At 42.9% G+C, this 15,539-nt stretch overlaps 1 protein-coding gene across 22 annotated transcripts in view; it reads left to right on the top strand.

Moving 5' to 3' along the window:
• Positions 1-15,539, top strand: part of Cadps (calcium dependent secretion activator) — a 447,247-nt gene that overhangs the window by 367,589 nt on the left and 64,119 nt on the right. For all 22 annotated transcript variants that reach the window (XM_029541729.1, XM_029541726.1, XM_029541724.1 and 19 more), the window contains 2 exons: positions 8,134-8,208; positions 9,103-9,186. In XM_029541729.1, the coding sequence (XP_029397589.1) occupies positions 8,134-8,208; positions 9,103-9,186 (159 nt within the window). The remainder of the gene's footprint in view (positions 1-8,133; positions 8,209-9,102; positions 9,187-15,539) is intronic.

The following is a 15,539-nucleotide window of genomic DNA, read 5'->3' as shown; positions in this document are numbered from 1 at the left end:
CTTCCCTGACCAGAAGTTTATTCCTCTGCAGAGTTTCTGATTCTAAAGTCAGATTTAAATGTGAAGGAGAAGGAAGCAGCAACTTGGACTTGATTAAAGACGATCATGATCATTTTTCTCCGATGGCCTTAAGCCAGCTAGATATTCATATACCAATTTAGAATTAATTCAGTAACATTTCTGGCAACTCTATACTGTTGCCAATTGGCATAAATTGCTCCTAAATCAGATCTTTCGATACCAGCCTTACATGCTCAGAATTTTTACTAAATTATATTTGCTCCTTGTTCGTTATTTATTTTCTCCTTCGGCACCTTCCATTTTATATGGGGGTTGGTGATGTTCTCTTCCGGCAAGATCCCCTCCAACCTTGTTCCCCCCCCCCCACGTGAGCTCCCTCAACCACCCCTGCTAGCTTCTGCTCTAGCTGCTTTCCCTTGAGCCTCCCCCATGGAGTTAAAGTTCTAGACACCAGAGTCAATGCAGCGCCCTGGGTTCTCATCCCCAAGGCACCTGTGCAAAAGAGTCAAAAAACATGCTCTACAAATTCATTGTGCATCAACCATCCAGAATCCTCTGGAGATTCATATCTTAGTATTTCAGCTTCTCTGGGTTGCGTTAAAAGAATTTAAACTTCTGGAGGACAGTTCTTGAGGAATGACATCCAAGATGTCCTCTGTCATTCCCCACACATGCATGCACCAGCACACAGATACAAATATGAGCACATATGTACCACACACATACACACATGCACCTTCATAGACATATAAATGTACATGTGTACCAAAATTTAAAAAGACCACCCCACTTACACACAGGAATTTAGGCTTCTGTGGCCATCTCTGATGAGGATAGCCACAGTGGTGGCAATCCTAGAAGACACAACCTAGAAGCAGTGATCTGAGTCTCCCAGATGTCTGAAAATGAGACACAGAGAGAAATGATGTAACAATGGGAAGGGTGTGCCTGGATAAGCGTCTTGAGTTGTGCTGCAAACTGGACTTGGATAATCCTGGCAGCCTCTTTGAGCCTCAGTTTTCCTACCTGTAAAATGATCTCACTGATGTACTTTTATCTGGCCTTTTCTAGCTGCAGAATCAGTTTTTCATACTTTATCCAGAAGCCTAGCACATAAAAATATAGAAATAGAGTTGATCTGGATAGGGGGGACCTTTCCTCTCTGCCCTAGCGCCTCTTCACACTACCACTTGCCCACGTTTCCCTGGAGGATTCTGAAATCCATGGTTTCCACAGAGTCCACCTTGCAAATCTTACTGTGAGATCTCTAAATTATCAAATCTCTCTAAGTCATTAAAGATACCATTCCAGTTTATGCTTTCTGAAATGGTATCACTCTGGAACCTCTCTCCCCTTAAAGCCTCCACTGCTTGTGTTGTTGTTGTTGTTGTTGTTGTTGTTGTTGTTGTTGTTGCTGCTGCTGCTGCTGCTGTTGCTACTGCTTCCTAAATCATGAAGGTGTAAATCACATTTATATAGGATTTATCCTTCAAAAGTATACATTCCCATAGCTATATTCCCGTAGCAGCCATCATAGTCAATTGTATGCCATGTTCATGGTCTTAAAGAAACCAATCATACATCAATAGCCAGTGTTCTACCTATATTCCCAGTTCTATGTTATCTTCAACCTATATTCTTCAGACGTGCCTGTTTCTGTTTTTTGCTTTTTACATAAATAAAAACCAAGCAATAGGTGGGTTATAGGTGTCTGATTTCTTTCACTTAGTGTAATGTTTTCAAGATCCATGCATGTTGTAGCACGCACTGTTCTTTCTATTTGTGGTTAAATAATATTCCAGGATATATTCCTTTGACCAATTTTTAGCTTGGTTATTTGGTAGATAGAGATAGAGATAGAGATAGAGATAGAGATAGAGATAGAGATAGAGATAGAAATAGAGATAGAAATAGAGATAGAAATAGAGATAGAAATAGAGATAGAAATAGAGATAGATATGGGTTTTTTCTAGGCATATATGTACATGTATTTGCCTCTCTTCCATTCTGTTTCAATTTTTTAAAATATATACATCTTCTGTGTGCTATAGTATCCTTCAAAGCAAGAACAAAAAGCAAGCAAAGGGTTTTTTCTTTTAAGGTTGGAATCCAATTTGTGAATTTCCCCTCAGAGCTTTTGAGTATCCATCATGTCTGAGATTTACAAGAATGACACCCCCCACCCTTGCCACCGCCGCCTCAGGAGAAGAGAGTGGATATCATAGGCCGACCTCTCTGCAGTCACAGGAGGTCCAAGATCCAGGGTTAGTTGCTACTTCCTTGTTAAGGTGCCACACTCCTTGAACAGGTAGCTAAACAAGTCATGTCACTCTGAGCTCAGTGCTGGAATTCTGAGGACCATTGTGAGAATGGGGAGATGGTGAGTTTGTTTAAACTCTGTTAAGAACCTCATCAAAGCTATGGACCCATTTCTCAGGAAGTATTTATAAACAATATTCCCATGCAATTTCAGGGAACCTATAGAGTTTCTTAGTCCAAACCATAAATCTTTGTTAAAGACAATTGATACAATATAATAACCTCACCCTTGTCACGGCGACTCTGACTCTCATGGTCACCGTGAATTATTTCTTGCCTAAACTAAAATGATCTTGGCTTAATGTTGGAGTCTAGTTTTCTAAAAGAACAAATTGTCCAGGGGTTAAATCACTAGATCCTATGACCCTTCATCTTATCTCTCAAACTGTGTGCTCTTGAACAAGCCAGTTACTGTTGTTTGTTGAGTAACACATAGGATTCAGCATGCAATGCATAGCTATTTAAAACTATTCTGGCTTTTGACAGTGGAGATCCATTCCTCCGACTTCTAGGTGTATGTAAGGTTAAAGAGTTGTAACATTTAGTGGCTAAACACTGGAATGTATTTATTGTAGACATAGAGTTTAAAAGCAGAATAGACTGCATATTTTTTCCTAACTCAGCACTTGTTAGATGAAAATAAAAACTGAAGTTTGTACGTATTTTCCCCAGAAATAATGCATATATACCCAAGATTAAAGACCCATCTAACACTGTATTCTAATCTTTTGTTCTTTACCTAAGGATATTTGTTCCCACACAACAAGACCTATTAGGATTTTCTTCTAAATACAATGAGCCAGCGGCACCTAAGTAACCAGTGAAGCTTCCTAGTGTAGCCAAAAATGGTCAGGATGAAACCATCTGTAATTTTATTGCATCTCCATGGCCTGGTGTGTCAACTGTGACCTGAAGTGGTCCATATCATACAAAATGGTAACACTTATCTTTAAAGTAAAACAAGAACTCGAGTAAAGATGACTGGCAACATTCTAGAAAGATAAGAATACTTGGAAACCACTTGACTTCCATTCTCATGTGCTGTGTGCTCTGGAATACCAACCATTAAGCCTGCATTACAGATCTAGTTTCTAATTCTGGCTTCCACCTGGATTCCGTCTCCCTCAACCTGTTTTGGGCTAGGCACTTGTGAGCAGTACAGTCTCCAGTTTTACAATCACTTCCTGAGTTTCATCACTGGGATAAAGTCTCATCTAAAGGCAGCTGTTGAGACATTTGTTCACCATACTTTTCCATCTTAAATATTTATTTTTTCATTAAAATTTGTGAAATACCAATAGAGAGGAAATTGTGTATTAAATAGTTTCTCACTTGGCCTAGTGTGTTTTCATCTCGTTTCCAAGGTCAGATGGTCTTAACAGAAAGATAACGTACACACAATCTGTTCCATGACAAGGCAAAATGTGCAGCGCAGGAAGTCAAGTGGGATGCTTTTCCCGTGTAGCAGGCCTGGATTCACAGTCACTTAGCCCATCAGATGCAAAAGCCAACTCCCCATTCTTCTCATGCCACTGAAAACCTGAGCTTCTCTTAGTCACTACCTCCATGACTTCAGGGTATGGGTCAAGTGAAGCCACGGAGGCCACAGAGAGAATTGAAAGATGCAAAATCTTCTAGACGGCAAGTGGAATGGGATAAAGAGGCAATTTACAATGGGTTTCACGACAACAGCTAGCGGGGAAATGGGAACTAAAGTCCCTATGCACATATGCCCACATGTTATGAAGCTCCCCGTTTGCCCAGAACAATAAGTTGCCCACAGAAAGCAGAGTAATGGAGGAGGCTCACTGTGATTCTAGAAAAGCTAGTTAGTCAAATAAATCACCTATGGCAGGAAAATCTGGCCAAAACAAGGATGGATTTTGTCATTACCTAAATAGCAATGGGGAATTCTTTGATATCTAGCACTTAGCAACATGATTTACACAGTATCAAGGCATAATTGCCGTGCAAGTATATAGAGCTGAAATGTGTTTAGAGAAATGTGTACAGCCATGTGACCACATGCTAATGGACTTTAATGCAAGTCCTTTGGGAAATAGTAATATGACCATGTTGTCATTCTCTCTCTCTCTCTCTCTCTCTCTCTCTCTCTCTCCAAATTCTTACTCTATATCCCAGGCTATCTTCAGACTCTAAAAATTCTCTTGCCTTAACCTTCTCCCTCCAAATGTTAGGATTATAGGCATGAGCCACCAGGCCAGTTCTACCTAGCTTCTACACTGTGTGTTCATGTATATTCATGTAATATATTAGTGTTGGGTAGGTCTATGTCAATTCTATATCCAGAATATAATTCTAGTTCCACTGAAATGGTGGGAAAGCTAAGCAGCAGAGACACCATGCTCAAGTTAACCCTGAAAAAGAGAGGCAGACTAATTATAACAAAACACTTCATTTTAGGGTGGAGGATGGTTCAGTCCAGAGAATGGTTGCTGTGCAAGCCTGAGAACCTAAATTCAATCCCCATTATCCACATAAAGAGCTGGATGTGTGTGTGTGTGTGTGTGTGTGTGTGTGTGTCTGTATGTGTGTGTGTGTGTCTGTATGTCTGTGTGTGTGTCTCTGTGTGTATGTGTCTCTGTGTGTGTCTATGTGTATGTCTATGTGTGTGTGACTATGTGTATGTCTATGTGTGTCTGTGAGTATGTCTGTGTGTGTGTGTCTGTATGTGTGAGAGCGTATCTGTGTGTGTGTCTGTGTGTGTGTGTCTTTGTGTGTGTGTGTGTCTGTGAGTATGTATGTCTGTGAGTGTGTCTGTATATAAGTGTGTGTGTGTGTGTGTGTTGTGTAATCCCAGCACTAGGGAGGCAGTGATAGGAGGCTGCCCTCGCCTTCTTAGCAAATCAAGACCGATGAAAGACCTTGTCGACAGCTCCTGAGAAATGACACCCAAGTAGTCCTCTGGCCTCCACAAACAAACATTTATGAGGGTACACACACACCATACTTTATTTTATAAGCAGGTGGAGATATTTTTTATACCAGGGAGATCATAATATTTATGCACAGCAAAAGGGAGAGATAGTGGGACTATATAGTAATCAATACATGAAGGCATACTGTGGGTCCATGCCTCATGTCCAAATGGAAGGACATGTTCCTCTTAAGAGACAGATTATCCCCATTGACCCCTTAGACACAAGACACAGGTCTGACCCTGTCTTCGTATACAAAGAACAAGGCCGCCTGTTTTTACCATCTCCGCCAAGGTTTTTTAAGAGAACATGTTTAATTTCATTGGTGCTCTTTGCTTGGTTAGAAGCCCCTTGTGTGGTATTTCATCTTGTGTTAACTTTCATATAGCAGCTCTTCTGGATAAACATAATATCCTAGTTATTTTAATAAATGTGTCTCAATTACAGCAATCCAAAGAGAGTCTAGTGAAACAACTCAGTCATGTGACAACAGAAAGCAGGAATATGATTCTGGATCCTAGTTCAATAGCTAAAAATGAATTTGGAACCCTGTCAATATTCCCATATTCTTTTGCTTTAACATTCTTCTTTGTGACTCTAGTACAGAATTCTGTGAATTCTTTTTTTTTTTTTTTTTTTTTTTTTTTTTTTTTTTTTTTTTTTAAATTCAGCTTTGGTTTATGCTATTTACAAGTAAACCGTCTTAGACATAGCAATGTGGCCAACAAGGGTTCTGATTCGTCAGGACAAAGCGCCATGGGCCATTTGCTTTGCTTTTTCTCCAGTCAACTGGAAGGAGGGCGAGGATGACTCGGTGATGGTGTCCTCTCCTTCTCTATCCTGTGTGACTTCTTGAGGCACTTGAGCACATGATAATGTTTGCATTGCAATTACAGTTGGCAAAAAATGTTTTCACATCTAGATCCTCACTAGATCTTCAAAGTCGATCTACGAATCTGATATGCTCAGGGCCAGAAAGGGGCTTGGGTCCTTAGTTCTTCAGGGACATAAGTAAAACAAACAGCAGGCCAGGAAACAGCTTCTCATTAAGCTTCCTTCTTCTTTATTGTCATATCCTTATGACCCACTATGGATACACTGGGTCGTAATATGGATATGGTATAATATTCACATGGTCATCATATCCATATGAATACATATGGATACATATCTATATGTGAAGATATAGAGAAATACATAGAATAGTCAAGTTGAGGTACTTAATGTGTCCACTGCTTTAAACACACACACACACACACACACACACACACACACACACACACAGAGAGAGAGAGAGAGAGAGAGAGAGAGATCCATTCAACTATGTCTCTCCTGGTTATTTTGAGACCCAGAGCTAAAGCCATGTTCACCAAGACTTGCCTCGCCCCTTCTGTAGACCAGCAGTCTGTATTGGACCCAGGCTCCCCTGGGTCCAAGTCTTAGTGCTATTACCTGTTTACAGATAAGGAAACTGAGCTCAATATGTAGGCAGTATGGCTTCTGGCCCTTGCACTAGGATTTTATCCAGGCCTTCCAAGTCTAACACAGTGTCTCATCTGCTTGCTCCTGCCCAGTCACCCTGCTTGCCAGCAAGCACTTTTGCAGCACATTCCTCCTGTCTTATTTCTGAATGTCTGCACAGCCTTGTAATGCTTTATTTAATTTTCATCTTTCTGTGTGTCCTTTTGTCCTGATTTTTATTTGCACTGTTGCTTTTTCTTTTTTGTTCCTAATTAATCCTCCTCCTGAAAGTTTGCTAAAGAGTGGGTAAGTGCATTTTTCTTTCCAAATAACAATGTTTTTGTATTGTTGTTTTTGTGTTACGGAAATACAAAATAATTCAAATGGATACTAAAATGTTCTAATAAATGTCAAGGAGCTGGCATATAATAACTTGTGTTGAAATTGCTTTTCCTTCTCCCCTGGCATTTATAGCAGATTTTTGTTTGTGTGGGGGTGTGTTTTTACATTACTATTTAAATTTAATCGACAGTGCCAGTTTGAAAAGATTGGAAAAACTTAGCTTCAGTCTAAGCAGAAGGTCTAACCTGGGTCTGCTTATTGATGAACAGAATAAAAGGGAGGGGGAAAATGTGCCTTGTCAAGATGGTTCAGAAAGAGACTCTACCTGGTCTCTGGGTCAAGACTGTAGCTAAAACTGATGGGCTTTGAGGCATATACCAAAAAATAAAATAAAATAAAATAAAATAAAATAAAATAAAATAAAATACCTAGCTGGTTTTTATAAAATTGGTGTCTTAGTCAAGTTCCCTTTGGAGGGCTCCCACTGTTTAAGAAATACCATTCCTAAGCCGGGTGTGGTGGCGCACGCCTTTAATCCCAGCACTTGGGAGGCAGAGGCAGGCGGATTTCTGAGTTCGAGGTCAGCCTGGTCTACAAAGTGAGTTCCAGGACAGCCAGAGGTATACAGAGAAACGCTGTCTCGAAAAAACCAAAAAAAAAAAAAAAAAAAAAAAAAGAAATACCATTCCTTTCCCAGTGTACTAGATTGCTATTGAATCAAGCTTTGTGAAATCCAGTTCAACACACTGCTAGGCCAATTAAGCCAGCCATGTGTGATGGTGTGTGTGTGTGTGTGTGTGTGTGTGTGTGTCCGTATACATCAAAGGCTATCTAAAGCCTTAGATGAGAAACAACGAGCCTGCTGATTTTTTAAGTGCTTCAGGTCTGTCTATCAAAGAGAAGTCAGAACCTTAGAGCTGCTTCTAGGGCTACGGAAACAAACTGGATCTGCAGGCCAGGCTTTATTTATAGATTCTGATCTAAAGCCAGGGACACAATGCCCACTGTCAACTCCCTGACATACTAATATGTGTCTTTCTGTCTTCTTTAGCATCAATACCATTCAAAAATAGATGAACTAATTGAAGAAACCGTTAAAGAAATGATCACACTCTTGGTGGCAAAGGTAACCTTCAGCTTCAGGTGGAAGGGGGCATTGTCAATGTTGCTTTGTTGTGTCTGCATTTCCATTAAAATGTAACACGTTACAAAGTTACAAAGTTGCTCTGGATTCTCACAGCTCCCACGAAACAGGACTGCACATCACCCAGTCCCAGCTTGCGAGGATTTTCCGATGTGCGTGAGCTGTGTGAAGATCAATTGATGAAGCGGCATATGTTAACTTAATAAGAATGTGTCCCCAAACGCCGCACTAGGTTATGCGGGAAATGTTTGTTTTGTTTCTCAGCACTGACAAAGTTAGATTTTTTAAATACATAAAATGAAGCGGTAATAAGGAATTCTGCCATCCTGAAAACCCCTTCCCTCTAGTTTCACATGCAGTGAGAGTCATAATAACACAGAAAAGTCAGATAAAGCTATTTCAGTCACCCTCATGAATTATAGAATTTTAACTAAGTAATGCTGAATGGGAAGACATTTATATTTGCCAGTGCTAAACTTCTGTTTCCCCCAAATTACTGATAAAATACAAATAAAAATAGATTGGATTAAATGTAGTGCTAATATGTAATGTAAAGACTGCTTTGCGCAGTTTGGGATTTCGAAAAGTGCATTTAATATTATCGCATGCTATATGCAACTCAATAATATTTTGTCACTTTGCACTTCTGTAACACTCCGTATTTGCAATCACATAATAATGAAGAGAAAGCCGGATAAGTCAAATATTGCCGTACAACGGCAGTCGTTTCCTTCCTCCAAGTGAGAGTTTAAAAGATGGAATGCAGAAACGAACATGGGGCTGAGTCCTAGCTTCTAGGTGGCTGGGACATGCTGTTCTTTCTTGTAAACAACTACGATTTGAAATAATACTTTTTCCTTTGTGCTGTTTTACTAGTTTGTAACTATATTGGAAGGCGTACTGGCAAAGTTATCCAGATATGACGAGGGGACTTTGTTTTCTTCTTTTCTGTCATTCACGGTGAGTAAAGCCCATCTCACTCTCCTAGTTGTCGTTCTGGTTCAGTTGTGGTTCTGCTTGGGTGAGAGGTATTGTGTGGTTTTGCTCCGCGGTGGCAGTTAATTACATTCAAGCACTAGTGTAACGTGTTAACACTGCAGAAGAGACAGGGCATTCATTGCCATTAGGCCGGTATGCTGTCCAGTTCCACAGCACCTGTGAATAGCCTACCTTCAACTGCCTTGGCTACGACAGGAAATGCAGTGTGGGCCACCATTTTTACCAGTAAATACTTTTAGTAATTGTATATGGTGACCTTCAGGTCAGCTGTAACTGCAAATACCTTTTTTATGGCCTTTACTCTACTAGTTATGGTTTTCTTAACTGAGTTAGTTGTATACAGTTCAAGTCCAGGAAACCTCATAGAGAAAGGAGTCTCCATCTCCGAGTGAGCGTGCTTGGTGTACAGCCTCTGGCACCAAGAAGGGAGTTGAAGTACAGGGCCTCTATAGCCTGAAAGTGCTTGCAGCCAGTGTGCCTCCTTAGGAAAATGACTTCTCTCATCCTGCCTGCCTGAGCTCAGGAGCTGTTGGCATTTATAACCTCCTGAGCTGCTGACATATCCTTTCCAAAGTCCTTGAAGCTCCAATTCAGTGCTAAACTTGTGTAAGACCAAGGCCAAAGGAAAAGGAAAAGCAGGAGGGAGCAGATTTCTGTGGATAGGTGGTCAGAGGAGGGAGCCATTCCTCCTGCTTCCCTCCTGGTTCCTGCTGAGTAGGTACAGTAAAGGTGACATTGGTTCTAGGCTGTTTTAACCACACTACAAGGACAGCAGTGAGCCTAAAAGCCTTTGTCTGTATATTCTCCCAAGGGAGCCCAGAACATCAACACCATGGGTACCATTCCCTATCTCTGGAATCCCTGGGAGCTGAGTTCAAATCCTGCTACAATACTGGCCAACTATGTGAGCCTGAGTAGGTCTCTGAGCCCCAGTTTCCTCCTGTAAGGGTATGAGAGATGGATAATGTCTCCCACAATGACATAGTATGCGATGAAAAGCCTCATGGTCTGAGTTTGTAGTTGGACTCAATTAAATCGCATCTTTTTACAAGGAATGAATATGATTGTGATAAGATGCAATCACACATGCATACAACTTCTTTCCAGACATGTCCTAAAAAGGAGTAAATTTATGAACAAATATACCCGATTTTGGCTTTTCCTCAGTCCATAGTTTCCTCTTCCTAGGAATTAAGGCAGATGTTAACTGAACATTTCAAGCCATTGCTAGAGAGCATTCATCTTCAGCATGACCAGCTTGTTTTGATGTTTAACTCTGACCTTCCCAAATATAAAAATAAATTTAATCCAGAAGTATGATAGCCTTCATACCTGCTGTTCATTGTCAACGTGAGTTGATTGGGAAGGGGGCAGTGCAAAGAAACATTGAATCCGAATCACTCTGAGAAACTATGTGTAATGTGTCATTATCTACAAAGAAACCTATCTAGCCCACTCCTTTGACAAAGAAAGTCTCCAAGACCCAGAGACGGGAGTCATTTGTCTGAGGTGATATAGCAATATGTAGAGCGGAGACTAGAAGCCAACTCCCCTGCCAGTTTCCCACCGCTGAGTGGCCTCTGGAGAGAGTGGGATTCCGCTGGTAAATGCCTGGTGCTGGAAGGCAGATGGGCTCATGAGTGGGCAAGATTCACAGAGAAGGATCCAGGGCACATGAGTTAGAGACAGACAAGGCCTCACTCCTCCTTGCAACAGTGGAGATGATAAGGAAGTGGGCGGGATAAAGCGCAATATCTCTGCAAACTTCTCCTAGTACCCAGAGACTGGTGCTTGGAGACTTCATTTTGAGCCAGTGTTTTCACAGCAGTGTGCTCGAACCCATGACCCAAGAAAGCCCCTTTGCTGTTTATGGATTCCACTTTTGTTCCTGGCAAGACCCTCCTCTGGGATGAACTCTCCAAAAGATTTATTAGCAACTGGCCCAGCAGCAGCCAGATGAAGAATTCAGGATCCCAGGAATTCCCTGGGAGAGTGAGAAACCCAGACCAAAGTGTCCCATGATGACTTCCCATCTTTCTCACCCAGCCTGCGACATTGTACAGCCTAGAGGCATGCCCAGCAATGGCGCCGCCATACCGAGCCTTCCAGCTCTGTTGCTGGGCCTGGAACTTCCCTCCTTATGATACTCCTCCCACACACTTGGCCACCTCATGGCCACAAGCACCCACTTCTCATTTGCAGCCTATGATCTCATTGCCTGCCAGGATTCCAGTATTAGAGATGGGAACTGAACCTAGAGGTAGTGAGAATCTCTCCACACATGGATTCTGAGTTCCTGCCCAAATTGCAGAGGGCCTCTGAAGGATGCTGGCAGCCCGGTGATGTTAACTTCCCGGGAACGGAATAGAGGTGGGAGAGGATAGAGGTGAAAGGGCGGGGGCTGTGGTGAAGGGTGGAGTAAACAAGATATGTGAGAACAAGTGCAGGACCCAGCTGAGCGTGTTCTAGGGCTCGGACAGAGGTGTGCAGCCTGTGCGGAGTCTGGCATACTTGCCTTTAACTCTGCTCCTATTTTCTGATTCCATTCTTTGTGCACTTACCACATCCCCACCTCAGCAGGGCTGCCAAAGATGAGCCATGTGCTCGGGCCCCCCAGAAAGCTGACGCATATCGACAAATATGCCACCCTGTCCCCCCTCTTTCTCCTGCTGAGCGCCTCCTTTGCTGGGTGGGCTTGATTTTGTGGTCCAAGCCAGACATTTTGGAAAACGTCTGCAGTGGCGCAGAGCAGGCAGGAATATTTATTTCTCATCTCCATCTGCATTGCTTCCTCTCTTGGAGAGGAGCTGGGGGAGGAGGGCGGGCGGATGAGATGTGGCTTCCTCATGCCAGCCCAAGAGGCGCCCAAGCGCACCCTCCTCTCCTCCCTCAGGGGCCTCAGCAGCAGTAGCAGCCTGGGACTGAGGGAGGCAGGCGCCTCTCGAACTTTTCAAAGATCAGCCCAGTTGGAAGATATAGTTAGCAACCATCCACCCATTTTCCTTGTCTGCAAGATGTGCTTTTATGGCGGATGACTATTTGGAAAGGACTCTGCCTTGTGGGTAGCCTCATGTTGTTCTTTTAGGAGACCAAAAGGCAGGGCAATCAGGAGCCCAGGCCCCTCTCCCATAGCATTTAAATACATCACTCACCCTTGTCCAGGGTTTGGCAAGAGTAATGCTCCTGAAACGAATTCATTTTCCCAGTCAGTCACCCCAAATCCCTTACAAAGCACCTCTGTGTCGGGTGTTGTGATGGTACCGGGGTCACAGCAGTGCTCCAAAGGATGCTCTCTGCCCTTTTGGAGATTACATTTATCGCAGGATCCAGACAATCAGAAAGGGAAGGAATGAATGATCAAGTGGAAGGAAACATTGCTTGGGACATAAGCTGGAGAAAGGGGGAAGGTTGGGGAGATATTAGTTAAACCAAGACAATCTCTCAAGATCCTTCCAGGGAACCATGAGCAGAGATTTCTGGGGCCAGCTGTGAACAGAGAGGAAGGGAAGGGACTATTTCAGAGACAGCAGCAGGCACCAATGGCCACAAAACAAGGAAGCAAGAGACATTTCTGCATCATGACCCTATAGGGTGGAGTAGGGAGGTTTTAGAGATGGAAATTGGTTTGGAGAGGTCAAAGGGGAAACTTTGGTGTGGTATGGTGTGCTGAAGACTTTAAGAGAAGCAAGTCCCAAGCTTAAATCCGATTCAGAAAGCAAGGCAACCCCATCCATAGATGCAGGTAAGGAAGCTCAGCTCTGCCCCTTGGCATAGAGCTAGGTGACCTGGAGCAATGTCCCAGTCCCTACATTTTAATTTTAATTGCCGTTGCTGTGGTAAATAATTCAAACATCTAAAATATGTACAAAGGCATCACTCGTGTTCCTCACGTCCTTGCTGAGTGCCTGGCACAGAGCTAAATGCTCCGAATGTATGTTTCTGGGACTCTCAGAGCAGCTCCGTTCTACCAACGCTGTTTAGAAAATGTTGGAAGCAAGGCTCAGAGACGTTGGGCTCCACCTCAGCTCCACCTGAGCATTCCTCCACAGCCTTCACGGTGGGGTGAAGACAGACATGGGAGGGTCTAACTCCCACCCTAAACCAGCAGGACAGGTGCAGCAGCTCCTCTGAGGCACCAGGATTTCAGCCAGCTGCAGTCTCCTTCCAAACACATCCATTTGTTACTTACAGAACAAGAGGAATGAAACCCATGTCAAGGCTTCCAGGAACCTAATCCCTACTGTGTGTCCTGTCTTCTGGGTTTCTAATTGCTTGTCATTATCATTGTCATTGTCAGCTCCTCCTCCTCTTCCTCCTCACCAAGATTATAGTTGTTTTTCCACTTGAGAGTGAAACAAAGCTGAAATGGTTAATCCCTCTAAAAGTTGTGACCAAGGCTAGAGCCAGCTCACATCGTCAGCAGTGGCCGCATTTTTGTTTGTTGTTGTTGTTTTCCGCTTTTTTTCCCCCAGAGCACCTTGAAACATGTCTGTCACTTTGGTAATGATCAGAAATGGAGCAAAGAGTTAACCTCTGTCCAGAAGGAACTGTGGTTACAGAAGCAATTGGAGGCATAGAGTAGGGTGAGATTTTAGAACAGCTTGCTAATGTGTCCTCCGACAGCATTCTGGCTTTGCTTTGGCATTACAAAGCACCCAGGAGAGGAAAGGTTTTTATGCTGTGAGCTGGCGATAGGACAGAGGCTCTGTCATCAAAGGCTAACAGCATCAGGCTATGGCGGCTGGGTTCCTGTGGGTCAGACCAGTTGGCTAATACATTCCGAGTGGAATGTGCTGTCTCAGACGCTGCAGCAGCAGGCGTGCCTGTCAAGACTAACTTACTGACACTCTGGAATGATTTCTATGCATTTTCTTGAGTCATCCTTACGGCCAGACTCTGCCATAGGTTCAGTTCATGTTATAAATAAAGCCCACCTACTTATTCTCTAAGCCATATGACTCTTTTATTACGACCAGTATAATTGCCTACATGTACAGAACTCATCAATGAAATCACCTGGTGATGTTTTTAAGACCAACCCACTGTTACTTTATTCCTAAGTGAGAAAAATAACTATTTGGGGGACTGAAAAGATACTCAGTGGGTAAGGACACTTGCTATACAACCTGGAGGATGTGAGTTCGGGTTCCAGCATCCTTGCAGCAAGCCCAGAATGGGCTGGAGACAGAAACAGGAGGATTCCTGGAGCTTGCTATATAAAATCTTAGCCAAGAAACATGAGCTCTAGGTTTATGGAAAGACTCCGCTTCAAATAAATAAGACAATGATAGAGGATACCCCATGCCTTTACACACACATACACACATGCACACGCATACATATACCACATGCAATGCTCACACTAAATTAATAAAACAATAAAATCTGACAGGCACAATTATTTTATGAATAACTAAGCCTAATTATTCCATTTTGGAATAACACCCAGGCAAGGGACTTTCCATTTCCCCACTGCCTTTGTGCTTCTACATAATTACCAGTTTTATTTTAGTCCTTTCGTAAACACATTTTTAAATACACACTGACACACTAGGTACTGGGACTCAGTATTAAATAAGAGAAACGATTCCTCTTACTCTGTGCTTACACGCTGGAGATCTATTCCCAACACGTAATTAGAAACATCATTACTCCTCAGAGATAGAGGGAGGTAGTCAGCGCCGTGGAGTTACAGGGCAAAGACTCTCAACCTCCTCCTCTAGAGGCCAGAGAAGAAAGCTACTTGTAGGACGGACATGATCCTGTGTGTACAGATTGTGTCTGTAGATAAATATGCACATATGTGCATGTACATATGGAAGTCAAAGGACAAGCAGGTGCCTAGGCAGGCTGGCCAAAACATGACTGTCTCTGCCTTCTTTATCAACTGAGTTACGAATGGGCACTATGTCACCCATATGCATGCTGGGGGTCAAACACAGGTCTCCATGCTTACATCACTTCTTGAGCCATCTCCCCAGCCCCAAACTAGACCTACAGGAGAATTAGCATTTGACCTGGCAAGGACAGAATATGGTTAAGACAAGGCAGAGAGGCCAGCTCCCTGGTATAAGTCAGTGGCAAGCTGTGGTCTTTTGACACTGGAGCTGTGAGCTGCCATTAAAAGATGTCTTGAAAGGCCTTCCATATTTCCCTAATTCATTCTGCTCATAGCGAACTAGCCAAGCTCCTGTGCTCAGAAGCACTGGTCTCTACCCTGCGCTAGTCTCTTTCATCAGCCACCTCCAAACACTTCAGAATGTGACATGGGCTTTGGGGTCTGTGATATAATATTCATCACCTATTTGGATACC

This window comes from Mus pahari, chromosome 8 (genome assembly GCF_900095145.1).
Source record: "Mus pahari chromosome 8, PAHARI_EIJ_v1.1, whole genome shotgun sequence".
NCBI lineage: Eukaryota > Metazoa > Chordata > Mammalia > Rodentia > Muridae > Mus > Mus pahari.
Note: the sequence above shows the minus strand (reverse complement) of the source record. Positions and strands in the feature narration are given on the sequence as shown.